The 13,445-nt window shown below is 40.9% G+C and overlaps 1 protein-coding gene across 3 annotated transcripts in view; it reads right to left on the minus strand.

The window, feature by feature from the left end:
* Positions 1 to 12,251, minus strand: part of LOC145350824 (serine/arginine-rich splicing factor 7-like) — a 41,695-nt gene extending 29,444 nt beyond the window's left edge. For 2 of the 3 annotated variants that reach the window (XM_080200160.1, XM_080200161.1), the window contains exon 1: positions 12,078 to 12,139. In XM_080200160.1, coding sequence (XP_080056286.1) covers positions 12,078 to 12,105 — 28 coding nt within the window. In that variant the 5' untranslated portion in view covers positions 12,106 to 12,139. Of the gene's footprint in view, positions 1 to 12,077 lie in introns of all 3 variants that reach the window. The other variant, XM_080200162.1, reaches the window with a different exon arrangement.
* Between the last annotated feature and the right edge of the window lie 1,194 nt (positions 12,252 to 13,445).

The following is a 13,445-nucleotide window of genomic DNA, read 5'->3' on the forward strand; positions in this document are numbered from 1 at the left end:
AGACATATCTAGTCACATAAGGACCCATCTTACTTCAGTGTTTGGTACATCTACGTGCATGCAAAGCAACCATTTATCAGAAAATTAAGCTGCACAAACATTTTGAGATGGGGAGAGTCAAACATGACATACGCCACTGAAATCCTGGCAGCAAAAAAAAGAAAATACCAAATGAGGGAACTGGAGCAAACAAGTGACTCCATTAGCTTGCAAGACACAAGGAAAGGTGTCAAAGGGTGAGTTAAAGTGACAAAAAAAACAAAATCAGAGGAGAGTATTTTAAAAAGCAATGGAGAGAATTGTTCAGTTGATTTAAACCAGGGGTTATCAACTCTTTCTTCTGAGCCCCCTTTCCTACGTTATAAAAATTCATACAACAAATACTTTTTCTGCTAATACGTGGGGTCTTGAAAGCATAATAGTCCCTCCTCAGATAATGCATTGGAATTTCACAGATGGAAATCAAAAATACAACATCTATGACATGGAAGGAAGATAAAGTTATATAATGACAAAACAAAAGACACCCTTGAGTCCCATGCATTAGGAATGAGTCACTCAAGTTGGTTTAAGCATGTGACTTATTGTGCCTCAGAGGATTTAACACTGTTTCATGGACTGAAAAATCCACTACACTTCTTGGCAATAACCCTGATGCTCATCATTGCTCCGAATCATGTCTAACCCACTGTTTATAGATCACTGCCCCAAATACCATGCTCCCATCCCAAATTTAAGCAAGTGCTGGGTCATTTTGCTCAAGCCCTGCCTCACTTCTCACGGGCTGCTATCCAGTTGAGCCTATCCATGCTACAGGCTGCAAAAGCAGACAAATATCAATGGTATTGTTGGTTTACTGTGTTTACATGCATGGGTGATCAGACTAAGGAATCAAGAGGCCAAAATAAGGCAAAGGGAAAAAAAACAGGCTGACAGTTGGATTTTTACCAAAATCAGCACCAGAAACAGAGGACAAATTGCTGCTTGGATAGTGAAGTGGCAACGTGTAGATTGTACAGTAGTGTATTTTGGTTAGTATTAGAAGACCCCCTCAAAATCTTCTCTCAGACTCAAGATGAGGGTCCTTGTTAAACCACTTTTCCTGTGGAACTTCATTCCTAAATCAACGCCAAGTACCAATTAATTCTTTAAATATCTGTCAGTGCACATCTACTATCATATCTTTCAATCTAGATTCACAACCCACCATAGCCAACTTACCTCTCCTACCTACATATTATGCTTTGTTCAAATTTAAGACCCTAGTTTTAAACATAATTAGAACACATTCAACATAAATTCTAGTACATTAAGATCACTCTTCTCAGACTCCATTACTACAGATTAACCCCACTTCATTGCCTAAAATTAAATATAAAAATAACTTGTTCCCTTGTTCATTCCTTGACATACTGATCTCAAACACTATCACTATCTTGGTGAATCTATCCTCCATATTTGGTTTGCCTAAGATTAAAATTTACCATGATTTCTGTATTATCCATATTACATGCACCTTCTGATTTGTACTCTGCCTAGCACTACAATCACAATCGGGGGTCCATAAATTACTCCTACTGTTATGTTGCCATCCTTGCTTCTTAGCTCCAAACTGATTCTACATCTTGATTTTCTGAGTTAAGAATTCTGTATTGTCATTACCCTGTAACTTTATCACGGCAACCCATTCTTTTCAGGTCAAATATCTTGGAAGACTTGGTCACTGCAACCATGTCTCCATGTTGGTTAAAATCTCAATTTTCTATAAATTCAAAAGCAAAATATTGCAAATACTGCAAATCTGAAATTAAAACAAAAAATGCAGATCAGACAGTATCTACGCACAAAGAAACATGCTTAATGTTTCATTTTATGACCTTTCATCAGAATCTGGTTCTCTGCAACCATGTTACAATGAAAGAATTGGAGAGTAAACGGCACTAAAGTCCACTAATGCAAATATTAATCTTTATCAGTGCTATTTATTCAACTATTTTGTAAATACTTTGCATAAATGTCTTCAGCATGAACTTCTGATGTTTCCTTGAGGTTATCCAACTAATGATAAGCTCTCGAGCACTTCCTGACTAATACTGATTTTACCAAAGTCTCTTTCTTGCTTTACGTTGTCGACATTCTTATTGCTTTGCAGTTACCCATTTCTGAATTCTCCCACCTGTTTGTTCACTGAACTCCTTTGTACATGCCTAATTATTTGATTTGCTAGAACACCGATCCCAGGTCAATTCAAGTAGAGCTCATCTCAATGACATTTCCTTTTCCCCCCCGAGTACTGGTGCCAGTGCCCTGCCTCCCACACCATTTTCAGTTAAGCATTTTTAACACCAGAACAAAAATTGCTGTGGAAAGCTCAGCAGGTCAAAAACAGAGTTAACGTTTCAGATCAAGTGACCTCTCATCAGAAGTGAAGAAAGGTAGATTATGTAACAGTTTTTAAGGGAGTAGAAAAGGCAAGCTCTGTGCTCATGTGAAGGAGGGCAGGGAGATTAAATGAGAAAAGATTTCATGATGCACCAACCTAAAAAAAAGAGTGGGAATGGATATAGTAAGGAAACCAAAGATTGTATCCAAATGAGCCTCAAATGACCAAATAAAAACTGAATGCAACATGAATGTTTAAAACAGAAACAAGATCAACACAGCAAAACTAAAAATAAAAGAAAACAATATGAAGGTAGACATTCAACTTGATACCAAGCCCAGGAGGTTTTAGAGCAGAGTTAAAAGACAAGGTGGTGTTCTTCGAGTTTGCATTATAACAGGCCACGGACAGAAATATCAGAATGAGAGCAGAATAGAGAATTAACATGACAATGATCCAGAAGCTTGGAGTCATTCTTGTGGACTGAAGAGGAGATATTCATCCTGTGGTCATCCAGTCTGTGTTTGGTCTCCTCAATATATAGACCACATCGTGAACAGCAAATAGTGTATTGAATTGAAAGTACAAGTAAATCACTTTCATTTGCAAGGAGTGTTTGGGGCCTTGGGCAGCGACAAGGCAGGAGGTGAAAACACAGGCGCTGCATCACCTTCATGGAAAGGTGCCGAGGGGAAGGAAGGGTGAGTTTGGGGCAACTGTGGTGAGCTAGAGTGCCATGGAGGAGAAAATGCATTTGGTATCATACTGGAGCTAGCGGAGGATGATCTGCTGAATACAGCAGTTTGGAAAGTAAGGATCCTTGCTTCCTGAAAGGGTTGTATTCTATTCTCCCAATTCCTTTATTGATCATCTGTTGATCAGTTCTAAGATGTATCCTTCCAAACCAGCACTTCCGATGTGCCTTCCTTTTCCTCACTCAAGAATTCCCAATATGGTTTACATGGCTCTCCAGTGGCCAATCCATTTCACATTCTTTGGCTGCCAGCCCTATCCTCCTCCCCAGAACCACAACAGGGTCCCCCTTGTCCTTGCCTTCCACCTCATCTGTTTCTGTATTCAATTGATCTTCCTCTGCCAAGTGCAGCATGATAGCAAACACATCTTCCGTTGCCCTCCCCTTCAGCTTTCCAAAAGTACCATTTCCTCCGCAACACCCTAGTCTCCTTTTGAGTCACTCCTAATATCTGCTCCTTTCCCTAAGCCACCTTTCCATGCAAGAGAGACAGCAATTGTCATTTCACCTATCTTCTCACCATCCAAGGCCCCAAATACTGTCCCCAAGCAAAAGAGTAATTTTACTTGTATTAAATTGAAAAGTACAGGGTATTCCCTGTTCCCCATGTGGTCTCTTCTACACTGGGGAGACCAAACACAGACTGGATAAACGAGCCTGCAAACTTCTGGTTGCTTGTTATCTTATTTTCCATCTTGCTCCATGCTGACCCTTCAATTCATGGCCTGCTAAACGCAAGTTCAAATGCATCACTCTACATCAAGTTCAACGATTACCTTCATCTTGTTCTTTTCTCCCCACTTCTTTTGTTTGTTGTGATGGCTTTGTTTCTTTATATTTCATACTACATACAAATTTTTTTTATTTAGTCATTCATGGCTCATTATGGCACAACCTTTGGTTTCTTTACTAAATCTACTGCCACTATCTTTGGCTGATGCATCATTAAATTTTTGTTATTTAATTGTTTCTATCCTCTACCCTATCATAGAGCATTCCATTTGTTCGCTCTTCCTCCTCCCACTGGTTTAAAAACTCTTACATTTCTACCTTTCTTTAGTTATGATGAGAGATCACTCAGAAACGTTAACTGTTCCCACAAATGCTGCCTGACCTGAGATTATCCCAGCAATTATTTCAGATTTCCAGCATCCGCAGCATTTTGCTTTTGTAAAAAGCTCATTTGTTTCTTCAATGCCAACTTGCACATCTCAGGTATTAAATATTAATTGCACACCCGTCTACACCAACAGCAACGAAGTGGAGATGGCTGAGAGCTTCATGTTTTGAGGTGTTTGGATCATCAACAACCTGTCCTGAACCCTCCACGCTGACACTATAGTTAAGAAAGCTCACCAATGCTTCTACTTTCTCAGAAAGCCAAGGAAATTTGGCATGTACATTATGACTTTTACTAATTTTTACCAACGCATCAGAAACATCCTATCTGGTTGTATCACAGCTTGGTATGGCACCTGCTCTGACCAATAAATTACAAAGGGTTGTGAATGCAGCCCCTCCCATCACACAAACCAGCCTCCCATCCATCGACTCAGTCTATACTTCCCATTGCCTCAGGAAAGCAGCTAGTATAATCAAGGATCTCATGCAGCCCAGATATGCTATCTTCCACCTTCTCCCATAGAGAAAAAGACTCAAGTCTGAAAATGTGCATCAAGTGACTCAAGGACAGCTTCTTCCCTGTCACCAGACTTTTCATGTCATATATTAAGCTAATCTTTATCTTCATCTTACCTAGAACTGCAGCACCATATTCTGCACACTATCCTCTCCTTCTCCTCTATACACTCTATGAACGGTATGTTTTGCCCATATACCATGCAAGAAACAGTATTTTCACTATATCTCAGTATATGGGGCAACATGGTGGCATAGTGGTTAGCACTGCTGCCCCTCAGAACCAGGGATCTGGTTTCTATTCCCAGATTGGGTCACTGACTGTGCGATGTCTGCACATTCTCCCCACGTCTATGTGGGTTTCCTCCCACAGCCCAAAGGTATGCGGGTTAGGTGGATTGCTGATGCTAAGTTGCCCATTAGTGTCAAGGGGAGGCCAATTTGGGTAAACGTATGTGGTTATGGGAATAGGGCCTGGGTGGGATTATGGTTGGTGCAGACTCGATGGGCCAAATAACCTCCTTTTGCACTGTAGGATTTTGTGATTCTATCAATGTGACAGTAGTAAATCAAATCAAAGTTCTGCATTTTAATTTTCACTCACCCCTCAGAGTCTCATTTCTAGTTCAACCCTTGCCATTGGTTCCAACAAGGGGCACAACAATTGGATCCTCTTCATTCCACTTCAAATTACTTTCCAACCTCAAAGCAATGTTCTTATTCTTGTCACCATGCAGACAAAACAGCCTCAAACTCTTGGTCGTAGCTTTGGACAACAGTATCAGCCAAACTGTTTTCCCTTCTACCAATCATGTAAGCCTTTTCAAGTCCATTTTAATAGCTTCCCATACCACAGTGCCATAGTTAGCTTGCTCATGCACATTGCAGACTTTGTTCTCATTCACACAGGCAAAGACCTTTGGATATAGGCAAAGACCTTTAAATGCAATTCAAAGAGTAATGGTTTTAATATTACTGAGTTGAGCAGCATACTGGAATAAATGCCGCTGAATTTTCAAATCAAAAATGAACACTCTTCAGAATGAGCAAATATTCAGAATCGCACAAATCAAGAATTGATCAATTAAGTTCCCTGGACTAGCTCTCCTGCAGTCACAGCTTTACCACTGAATGGCAGGAAGCTGGCCAAACATCAGTATGGTCACTTACAGCCAGATACCCAAAACTCCACAACTACAGGTAAACGGACATTTCCTTTCAAACTTCTTTCCAACCATCTTCAGCTTGGTACCTCCTTGAACAATTGCAGACAAAAATCAGAATTCTGAAGCAAGATAGATCAAAAATATCTTAGTTACAGCATGTGCTTTTGTTTTCTGAGCATGCAAAGTTTTCACCTCGAATATCAAGCCATGATATTCTGCATTTAAGACCTCCTCTTTCCAACACAATTTTACAAATCGAAAACATATTCCACACGATATGAAACAAAAAACAAGTAAAACGTACTTTCTGAACAAGCTAAGATTCAATTTCAGGTTGGACCAGAAAGAAAATTAGAAACACATTACTGAATTGGTTGGTCAGAATAGGTGATCATTCACACTGCTCCAAAAAGGTAGCTAATGTATACTCTACACCTAGAATAATCCAAAATTTTGACAATCTGGTTCCACCTTAGTATAATTTGAGAAGGAATTGTATTGTTCTCTGCAACGAACCTGACTCAAGAATACACACCCACGCACACCATTTAAACTTAACAGTTACATAACATTTGGTGAGAGTATCCCTCAAGTTTTCCCTCACTACAAAATAAATATGACTACTTCTTCACTGCAACACACCCAAGATCAGGAACATGACAGATTTTAAGAAATAGTTTATCACACCTAATTTACAAAATATACCTTATAGCAATACCAAGATAAGAGTTAGAATGGGTTCAATTTGGAGCATCGGAGTAGGACCAGAGTAGTCAACCCCAATACATGGCACTATTTGAAACTTCCATCATAAAAATAGATTATTTGAATAGTATGCACGAATGCTAACTTTGGCAAACCACTTTCTTGATTTACATTTATTGCAAAAAAAATTTCAATCTTCTATCGTTGCACTACTGGTTAAGGAGAACATCACAGCTGCACTGCGGGAGGACACCTGACAGCACTCATACAGCGAGGTAAAACAGGTGGTGCTCAGGAATAAGAAGGGTGTAGTCATAATATTGGGGGTTTACTATAGGCTGCCCAACAGCCAGCGGGAGATAGAGGAACAGGTATGTGGGCAGATTTTGGCAAGGTGTAAAGGTAACAGGGCTGTTGTGGTGGAGATTTTAGTTTCCCCTATATTGACAGGGACTCACTCAGTGCTAGGGGTGTGGATGGGGCAGAGTTTGTAAGGCGCATCCAGGAGGGCTTCTTGAAACAGTGTACAGATAGTCCAACTAGGGAAGGGGCCATATTGGTCCTGGTCTTGGGGAATAAGCCAGGCCAGGTGGCCGAAGTTTCAGTAAGGGAGCAGCTCGGGAATAGTCAACACAATTCAGTAAGCTTTAAAGGTACTGATGGATAAGGAAAAGAGTAGTCCTCAAGTTAAGGTGTTAAAATGGGGGAAGGCTAATTACAACAATATTAGGCAGGAACTGAAGAACGTAGATTGGGGGCAGATGTTCGAGTACAAATTAACATCTAGCACGTGGGAGGCTTTCAAGTGCAAGTTGATATGGATTCAGGATCAGCACATTCCTATAAGGATGAAGGATAAGTATGGTGAGTTTTGGGAACCTTGGATATCGAGAGATATCGTGAGCCTGTCAAAGATATAAAGGACGCATGTGTCAAAACTGGGAGGCTGGGAACACACAAAGCAAGTGTGGAATACAAGGAAAGTAGAAAGAAACTTAAGCAAGGAGTAAGGATGGCTAAAACAGGTCACGAAAAATCATTGGCCAGCAGGATTAAGGAAAATCCCAAGGCTTTTTATTCATATATAAAGAGCAAGAGGGTAGCCAGGGAGAAGGTTGGCCCGCTCGACAACAGGGGAGGGAATCTATGCATGGAGCCAGAGAAAATCGTTGAGGTATTAAATGAGTACTTTGTGTCAGTACTCACCAAAGAGAAAGACTTGGTGGACGATGAGCTGGAGTCATGTTGAGATCAAAAAGGTGGTGGTATTAGTGTTCTTGAGAAACATTATGGTAGACAAGTCCCCAGGGCCTGATGGGATATACCCCAGAATACAGAGAGGCAAGGGAGGTCCCAGAGGATTGGAGAATAGCCAATGTTGTTTCTTTGTTTAAGAAGGGTAGCAAGAATAATCCAAGTAATTATAGGCCAGTGAGCCTTACATCAGTGGCAGGGGAACTATCGGAGAGGATTCACTCCCACTTGGAAATAAGTAGATGTATTCGTGAGAGGCAACATGGTTTTGAGAGGGGGAGATCATGTCTCACGAACTTGATCCAATTTTTCAAGGAAGATGATTGATGAGGGCAAGGCAATGGATGTTGTCCACATGGACTTCACTTAGGCCTTTGACAAGGTCCCTCATGGCTGACTGGTATAGAAGATGAAGTTGCAAGGGATAAGAGGTGAGCTGGCAAGGTGGATACAGAAATGGCTCAGTCATAGAAGACAGAGGATAGCAATGGAAGGGCGTGTTTCTGAATGGAGGACTGTGATGAGTGGCATTCCTCGGGGATCAGTACTGGGGCCTTTGCTAATTATTTGGAAGAAAATGTGACTGATTTGATTAGTAAGTTTGCAGATGACACAAAGGTTGGTGGAACTGCGGATTGCGATGAACACCATCAGAGGGTACAGCAGGATATAGATCGGTTCGAGGCTTGGGCAGAGATGGCAGATGGAGTTTAATCTAGACAAATGTGTGGTAATGCATTTCAGAAGGTCTAATAAAGATAAGAAATACACAGTAAATGGCAGAATCCTTAAGAGCATTGATAGGCAGAGGGATCTGGGTGTACAGGTACACAGGTCACTGAAAGTGGCAATGCAGGTGGAGAAGGTAGTCAAGGCGGCATGTGGCATGCTTGCTTTCATCGGCCAGGCCACCGAATTTAAAAATTGATAAGTCACGTTACAGTTTTATAGAACCTTAATTAGACTGCATTTGAAATATAGTATTCAATTCTGGCCTCCAAATTACCAGAAGGACTTGGAGGCTTTGGAGAGGGTACAAAAAAGATTTACCAGGACGCTGCCTGGCATGGAAGGCATTAACTATGAGAGTTTGGACAAATTTAGTTTGTTCTCACTGGAACAACGGAGGTTGAGGGGTAACCTGATAGAAGTCTACAAGACTGAGGAGCATGGATAGAGTGGATAATCAGAAGCTTTTACCCAGGATGGAAGAGTTAATTACTAGGGGGCATATGTTTAAGGTGAGAGGGACAAGGTTTTTACACAGAGGGTGGTGGATGCCTGGGATGCGTTGCCGGGGAAGATAGTGGAAGCAGATACAATAGTGAGTTTTAAAGGGTGCCTGGATAAATAGGACGGGAATAGAGGGATATGGTCCCCAAAAGGTTTTAGTTCAGTCAGGCAGCATGGTTGGTGCAGGCTTCGAGGGCCGAAGGACCTGTTCCTGTGCTGTAATTTTCTGTTCTTTGTATACAAGAAGCATAAATAGCTGTGAAAACATCTATCAAAATCTCCCATTTTGTAAACAGTAAACCTCTCTGCTATGAAAGCGACTATCTATCTTAGAAGTATACTTAAATTGTCCAATTAAGTTATATTACTCTGGAAGTGGAAATCACCCTGGTTCATCACATGAAAAGCCAATACACTTTCTAGTAAAGTCAAGAAATTTCAATACTGTACATAATCAAAAATATTTGACCAATAATTTCTGCAACAAAAACAAATGGCCAGAGCCTGTTTAATTGCTTTCAGAATTATACAATGGTGTTAAGTCTTACCAACAGTATTATTTCTCTAGTCAAACTATAAACCAAATTCTTCAATTGGTGGTTCATAACATTACAACTATAGCGCCTTGCAGCATATTGACAACAATATATCACCCGATTAAGAATTTCAATATATTTACTCCTATTAAATCACTATATTTTACAATCTTTGTTCAGTTTGGCTATGCAGGAAAACTGCAATCTTACCAAGCAAGGAAGTAAATGCAGAAGTCATGTTATATTTTGACTACTGCAACATATTTGACACATCACACAAGATACTTAAAGTCAAAGCCCACAGAACTAACTGTGGAGTTGTAGAAGTACAATTGCACTAAAGGACATTTCTTCAAATACCTAATGGTTTATTCCAGGAATGTCCCAGAACAACCTGCTTCTATATAAATAAATGTGGCCTGAACACACAGAGGGATCAAAACTAGCTGGCAAACCATAAGAGAAACAAACAGTACAAGACAGGTAGACTATAATTGGCAAACGTGAGACAACTGCAGCTGAAAATTGAGGGATATTCATCCTAAGAAAGGCCAGACTAAGTTCTGAAGAATTAAATAGAATCCTACATATGGGATCCATAGATTTAAAGGTAGATCATGTTGTCAACAGCTAAAAAAAATGACAGGACAAGAGTTATCAGATGTAAAAATGTTCTTGCAGGAGATGATTAAACAGAAATCTAATAAGAATGGCAAAAAATAGGAAAACGTTTCCATGCATTAATGCAAGTATATTTTCACTGAAATGAGGAGTCCCAAGTTCAGGATTAGAAAAATAACCAGCATTGGCAGTGTCTTTCATAATCTCAAATTGTCCCAAAGGACCTTACAATGACTGCACTTCAGAAGTAATGTAGGAAGCATGGTAGACAATGTGTACACAACAGAATCCCAGACTTATAAGATAACCAGATTTTTTTGAGATACTGATACAAAGCAGGACAACAGAAGAAAACCCCTACTTTTCTTAAATTATAATCTCATGAGGCATTTTACATTCATCTGAAGGGGCAGAAAGAGCCACAGTTTAATGTACCATCTGAAAGACAGTTCACCCAAGTGTAGTATCCCCACAATACTACACAGAAGAATAAGCTGGGTTACACGCTCAAGTCTCTGGAGTTGGACTTGAACCCACAACCTTCTCACTCAGGTGAGTGTGCTACCATTGAGTCAAGGCTAACACTTTTTGCACTAAAAACGAAGATGATTGGAATTAATTTTCTCAGATAATAGAAAATGGAATTCTTTACTAATAAGTGGCAATGAAGCAAGAAAAAAAACAATATTAACAATAAATAAAAATAGAAGTTTATGTAAAGCAATAGTTGAGATTACATTAGAATATGGAGCTTGAACCAACAGGCAGTGTGGATCAAATGATTCCACGTACCAGCATTTTTAATTCTATTAACATAATTCATGGTTTAGGACATAATCTGACACTTCTTTAATTTTAACTAAACATCTTATCTTTATTATATCATGAAACTTAATTTCATAAGGCAATCAATTTCTCTTACAAATTTCCACCTCACCATAGGGGTCACAAGGCAAAATTCAACTGTTAGAATGGAAACAGCAAAGATACAAGCTGGTAGTGGCACAAGCTCCAATTATTTACATTGCTATATATTTTTAGAATTAATTTCTCAAAACATGGTTTCGAATTGTGACCCAAGATCCTCTAAACCTGGGGCACAGCTTCAATGGTGCATATTATCAACTTGAATAAGACATCAAAAAACAATGCTAAATCTTAATTTACTGGGCGAGACAACAGATAAACGTGCACGGGGGATAGGGGTCAAAATGTTGCATTAAGGTTCAATCGCTTGGCACACTGTCGAACTTCCTTTTCTTCTCTACTCCCAACCCAGGGTCAAGTACCACCAACGTGCCGGGCTCAATTTGGTTACTACCTTCGCAAATCATTTAATCACGAACTGGAGAGGTATACCCTCTAACAACATGGATGCATTGCACGGCCCGCCAAAGCGCGCTCGATTGCTTTCGGCTTCAGTGACTGCTCCCAGGCATGTTCCCCACAATCTTTACAGTTAAACCATCGAGGCAAAGCGGTTTTTAAAACAGACACACGCACACATACTGCAATCTCAGAGGGCAACGATGAAAAATGAAAACGATGTTAAAGGGGAGAGAACAAGCTGCCGCCATTACGCAGCTCCGACCCCCGCCATGCCAAAGAGGCTGGCGTGCTACCATCGCGCAGAAGGCAGCTTCCGCAACATTTCGGCATTGTACAAGCAGCATTCAATTTGGAAAGTGCGGGAAGGGATAAAATGCTGGCCTGTTTTCGGTGGTCTTATTTTCGGTTTGGGTTTTTTTTTAAATGCTAAGGGGAGGGGGGCGGGGGGGAATCCTCACCTCCACCGCACCGGTTGTATCGGGACATAATAACACACTCACTCTTCCCTCCGCCCGTTCTCCATTAACTGAAAGGCCAGCTTGCCCCGCCTCTTGCCGCGTGAGCACATGCGCGTTGAGGAGACGGGCACATCCGGGCACTGGGCAGAGTGCAGCGCGCGGGCGGGCTGAGGATTGGAACGGGTGGCGGTTGGGAATGGAGATCACGTGCGCAATCCGCGCGCCGAACCCTTTGTAGTGCGGTTGCCTTCCCCGGGATCCATATTGATCACCGGCTTCTCTTTCTGAATAACAACAGGCTCCAAAATGGCTTCCAGCGCGCAACACAGGCGTACCCGCATCCTAATTCGCAGCGTTCAGATCGGGAAGAGGAAGTAGGCGGAGTTGATGTCTGACTAAGCTTGATGATTATGACCGGTTTGGCGCAGTTTGTTTTTTTTTGCACACTTTGAATCCTCACCTTTTTATCCACGTGGTTCATACTGTCTTTACGGTTAATGTGTGTCTTTTGTGAGCACCAGAAAGGAAATAATCAAGTGCATCCTTTAAATAAAAGAAACAAATTAGAAGCTTTCATTCATCGTCACACAGTTATTTAAATAATCAAATGAATCCTTTAAATAAACAAATTAGAACTTTCGTTTATCGTCATATTTGCATTTATGTCTCTCAAAATGCCTAAACAATTTCACTACAATTCATTATTTTTAAGTTCGTCATTGTTGAAGCAGAATCAGTTCACACATGGCAAGATCCCAGAAGAAACGCGCTAGTCAGAGTAGGAATGTCAGGATAGCTGAAATGAATGTGTCTTGAGGGAGGAATACAAACTTCCTGGGACATTGGAGCCGGTTCTGGGGAAGCTAGGACCAATACAAATCTGACGGTCAGCACCTGGGCAGGATTGGACCCAAAGCCCTAAGGGGAGTGTTTGCTAGTGCTGTTAGGGAGGGTTTAAACTAATCTGGCTGGGGGGCGGTGGGAACCGATGCAGGAAGTCAAAGGAACTGCTGACAGAAACAAACGGCAGAAAGCGGAAAAGTGGAATTCAGAGGAACCAAAGACACAAATCAAAAGGGGCCACAGTACAGAAATTGTGATGAATTTAGTGAATGGGTTCAGTAAGGCTAAGAGAAATAAAAACACTGAGACAGCGTACAATGATGTGGAGATGCAGGCGTTGAACTGGGGTGAGCACAGCAAGAAATCTCACAACACCAGGTTAAAACCTAATAGCTCGTGCACAAGCTACCAAATAAACCTATTGGGCTTTAACCTAGTGTTGTGACACTTCTTACAGTGTACAAAACATGACACGACAGATGGTCAGAAGGGTATTTGCTTTAACACAAGGAGAATGACAGGTAA

Source organism: Carcharhinus amblyrhynchos, chromosome 12 (assembly GCF_965287045.1).
Source record: "Carcharhinus amblyrhynchos chromosome 12, sCarAmb.v2.hapA, whole genome shotgun sequence".
NCBI classification, from domain to species: Eukaryota; Metazoa; Chordata; class Chondrichthyes; order Carcharhiniformes; family Carcharhinidae; genus Carcharhinus; species Carcharhinus amblyrhynchos.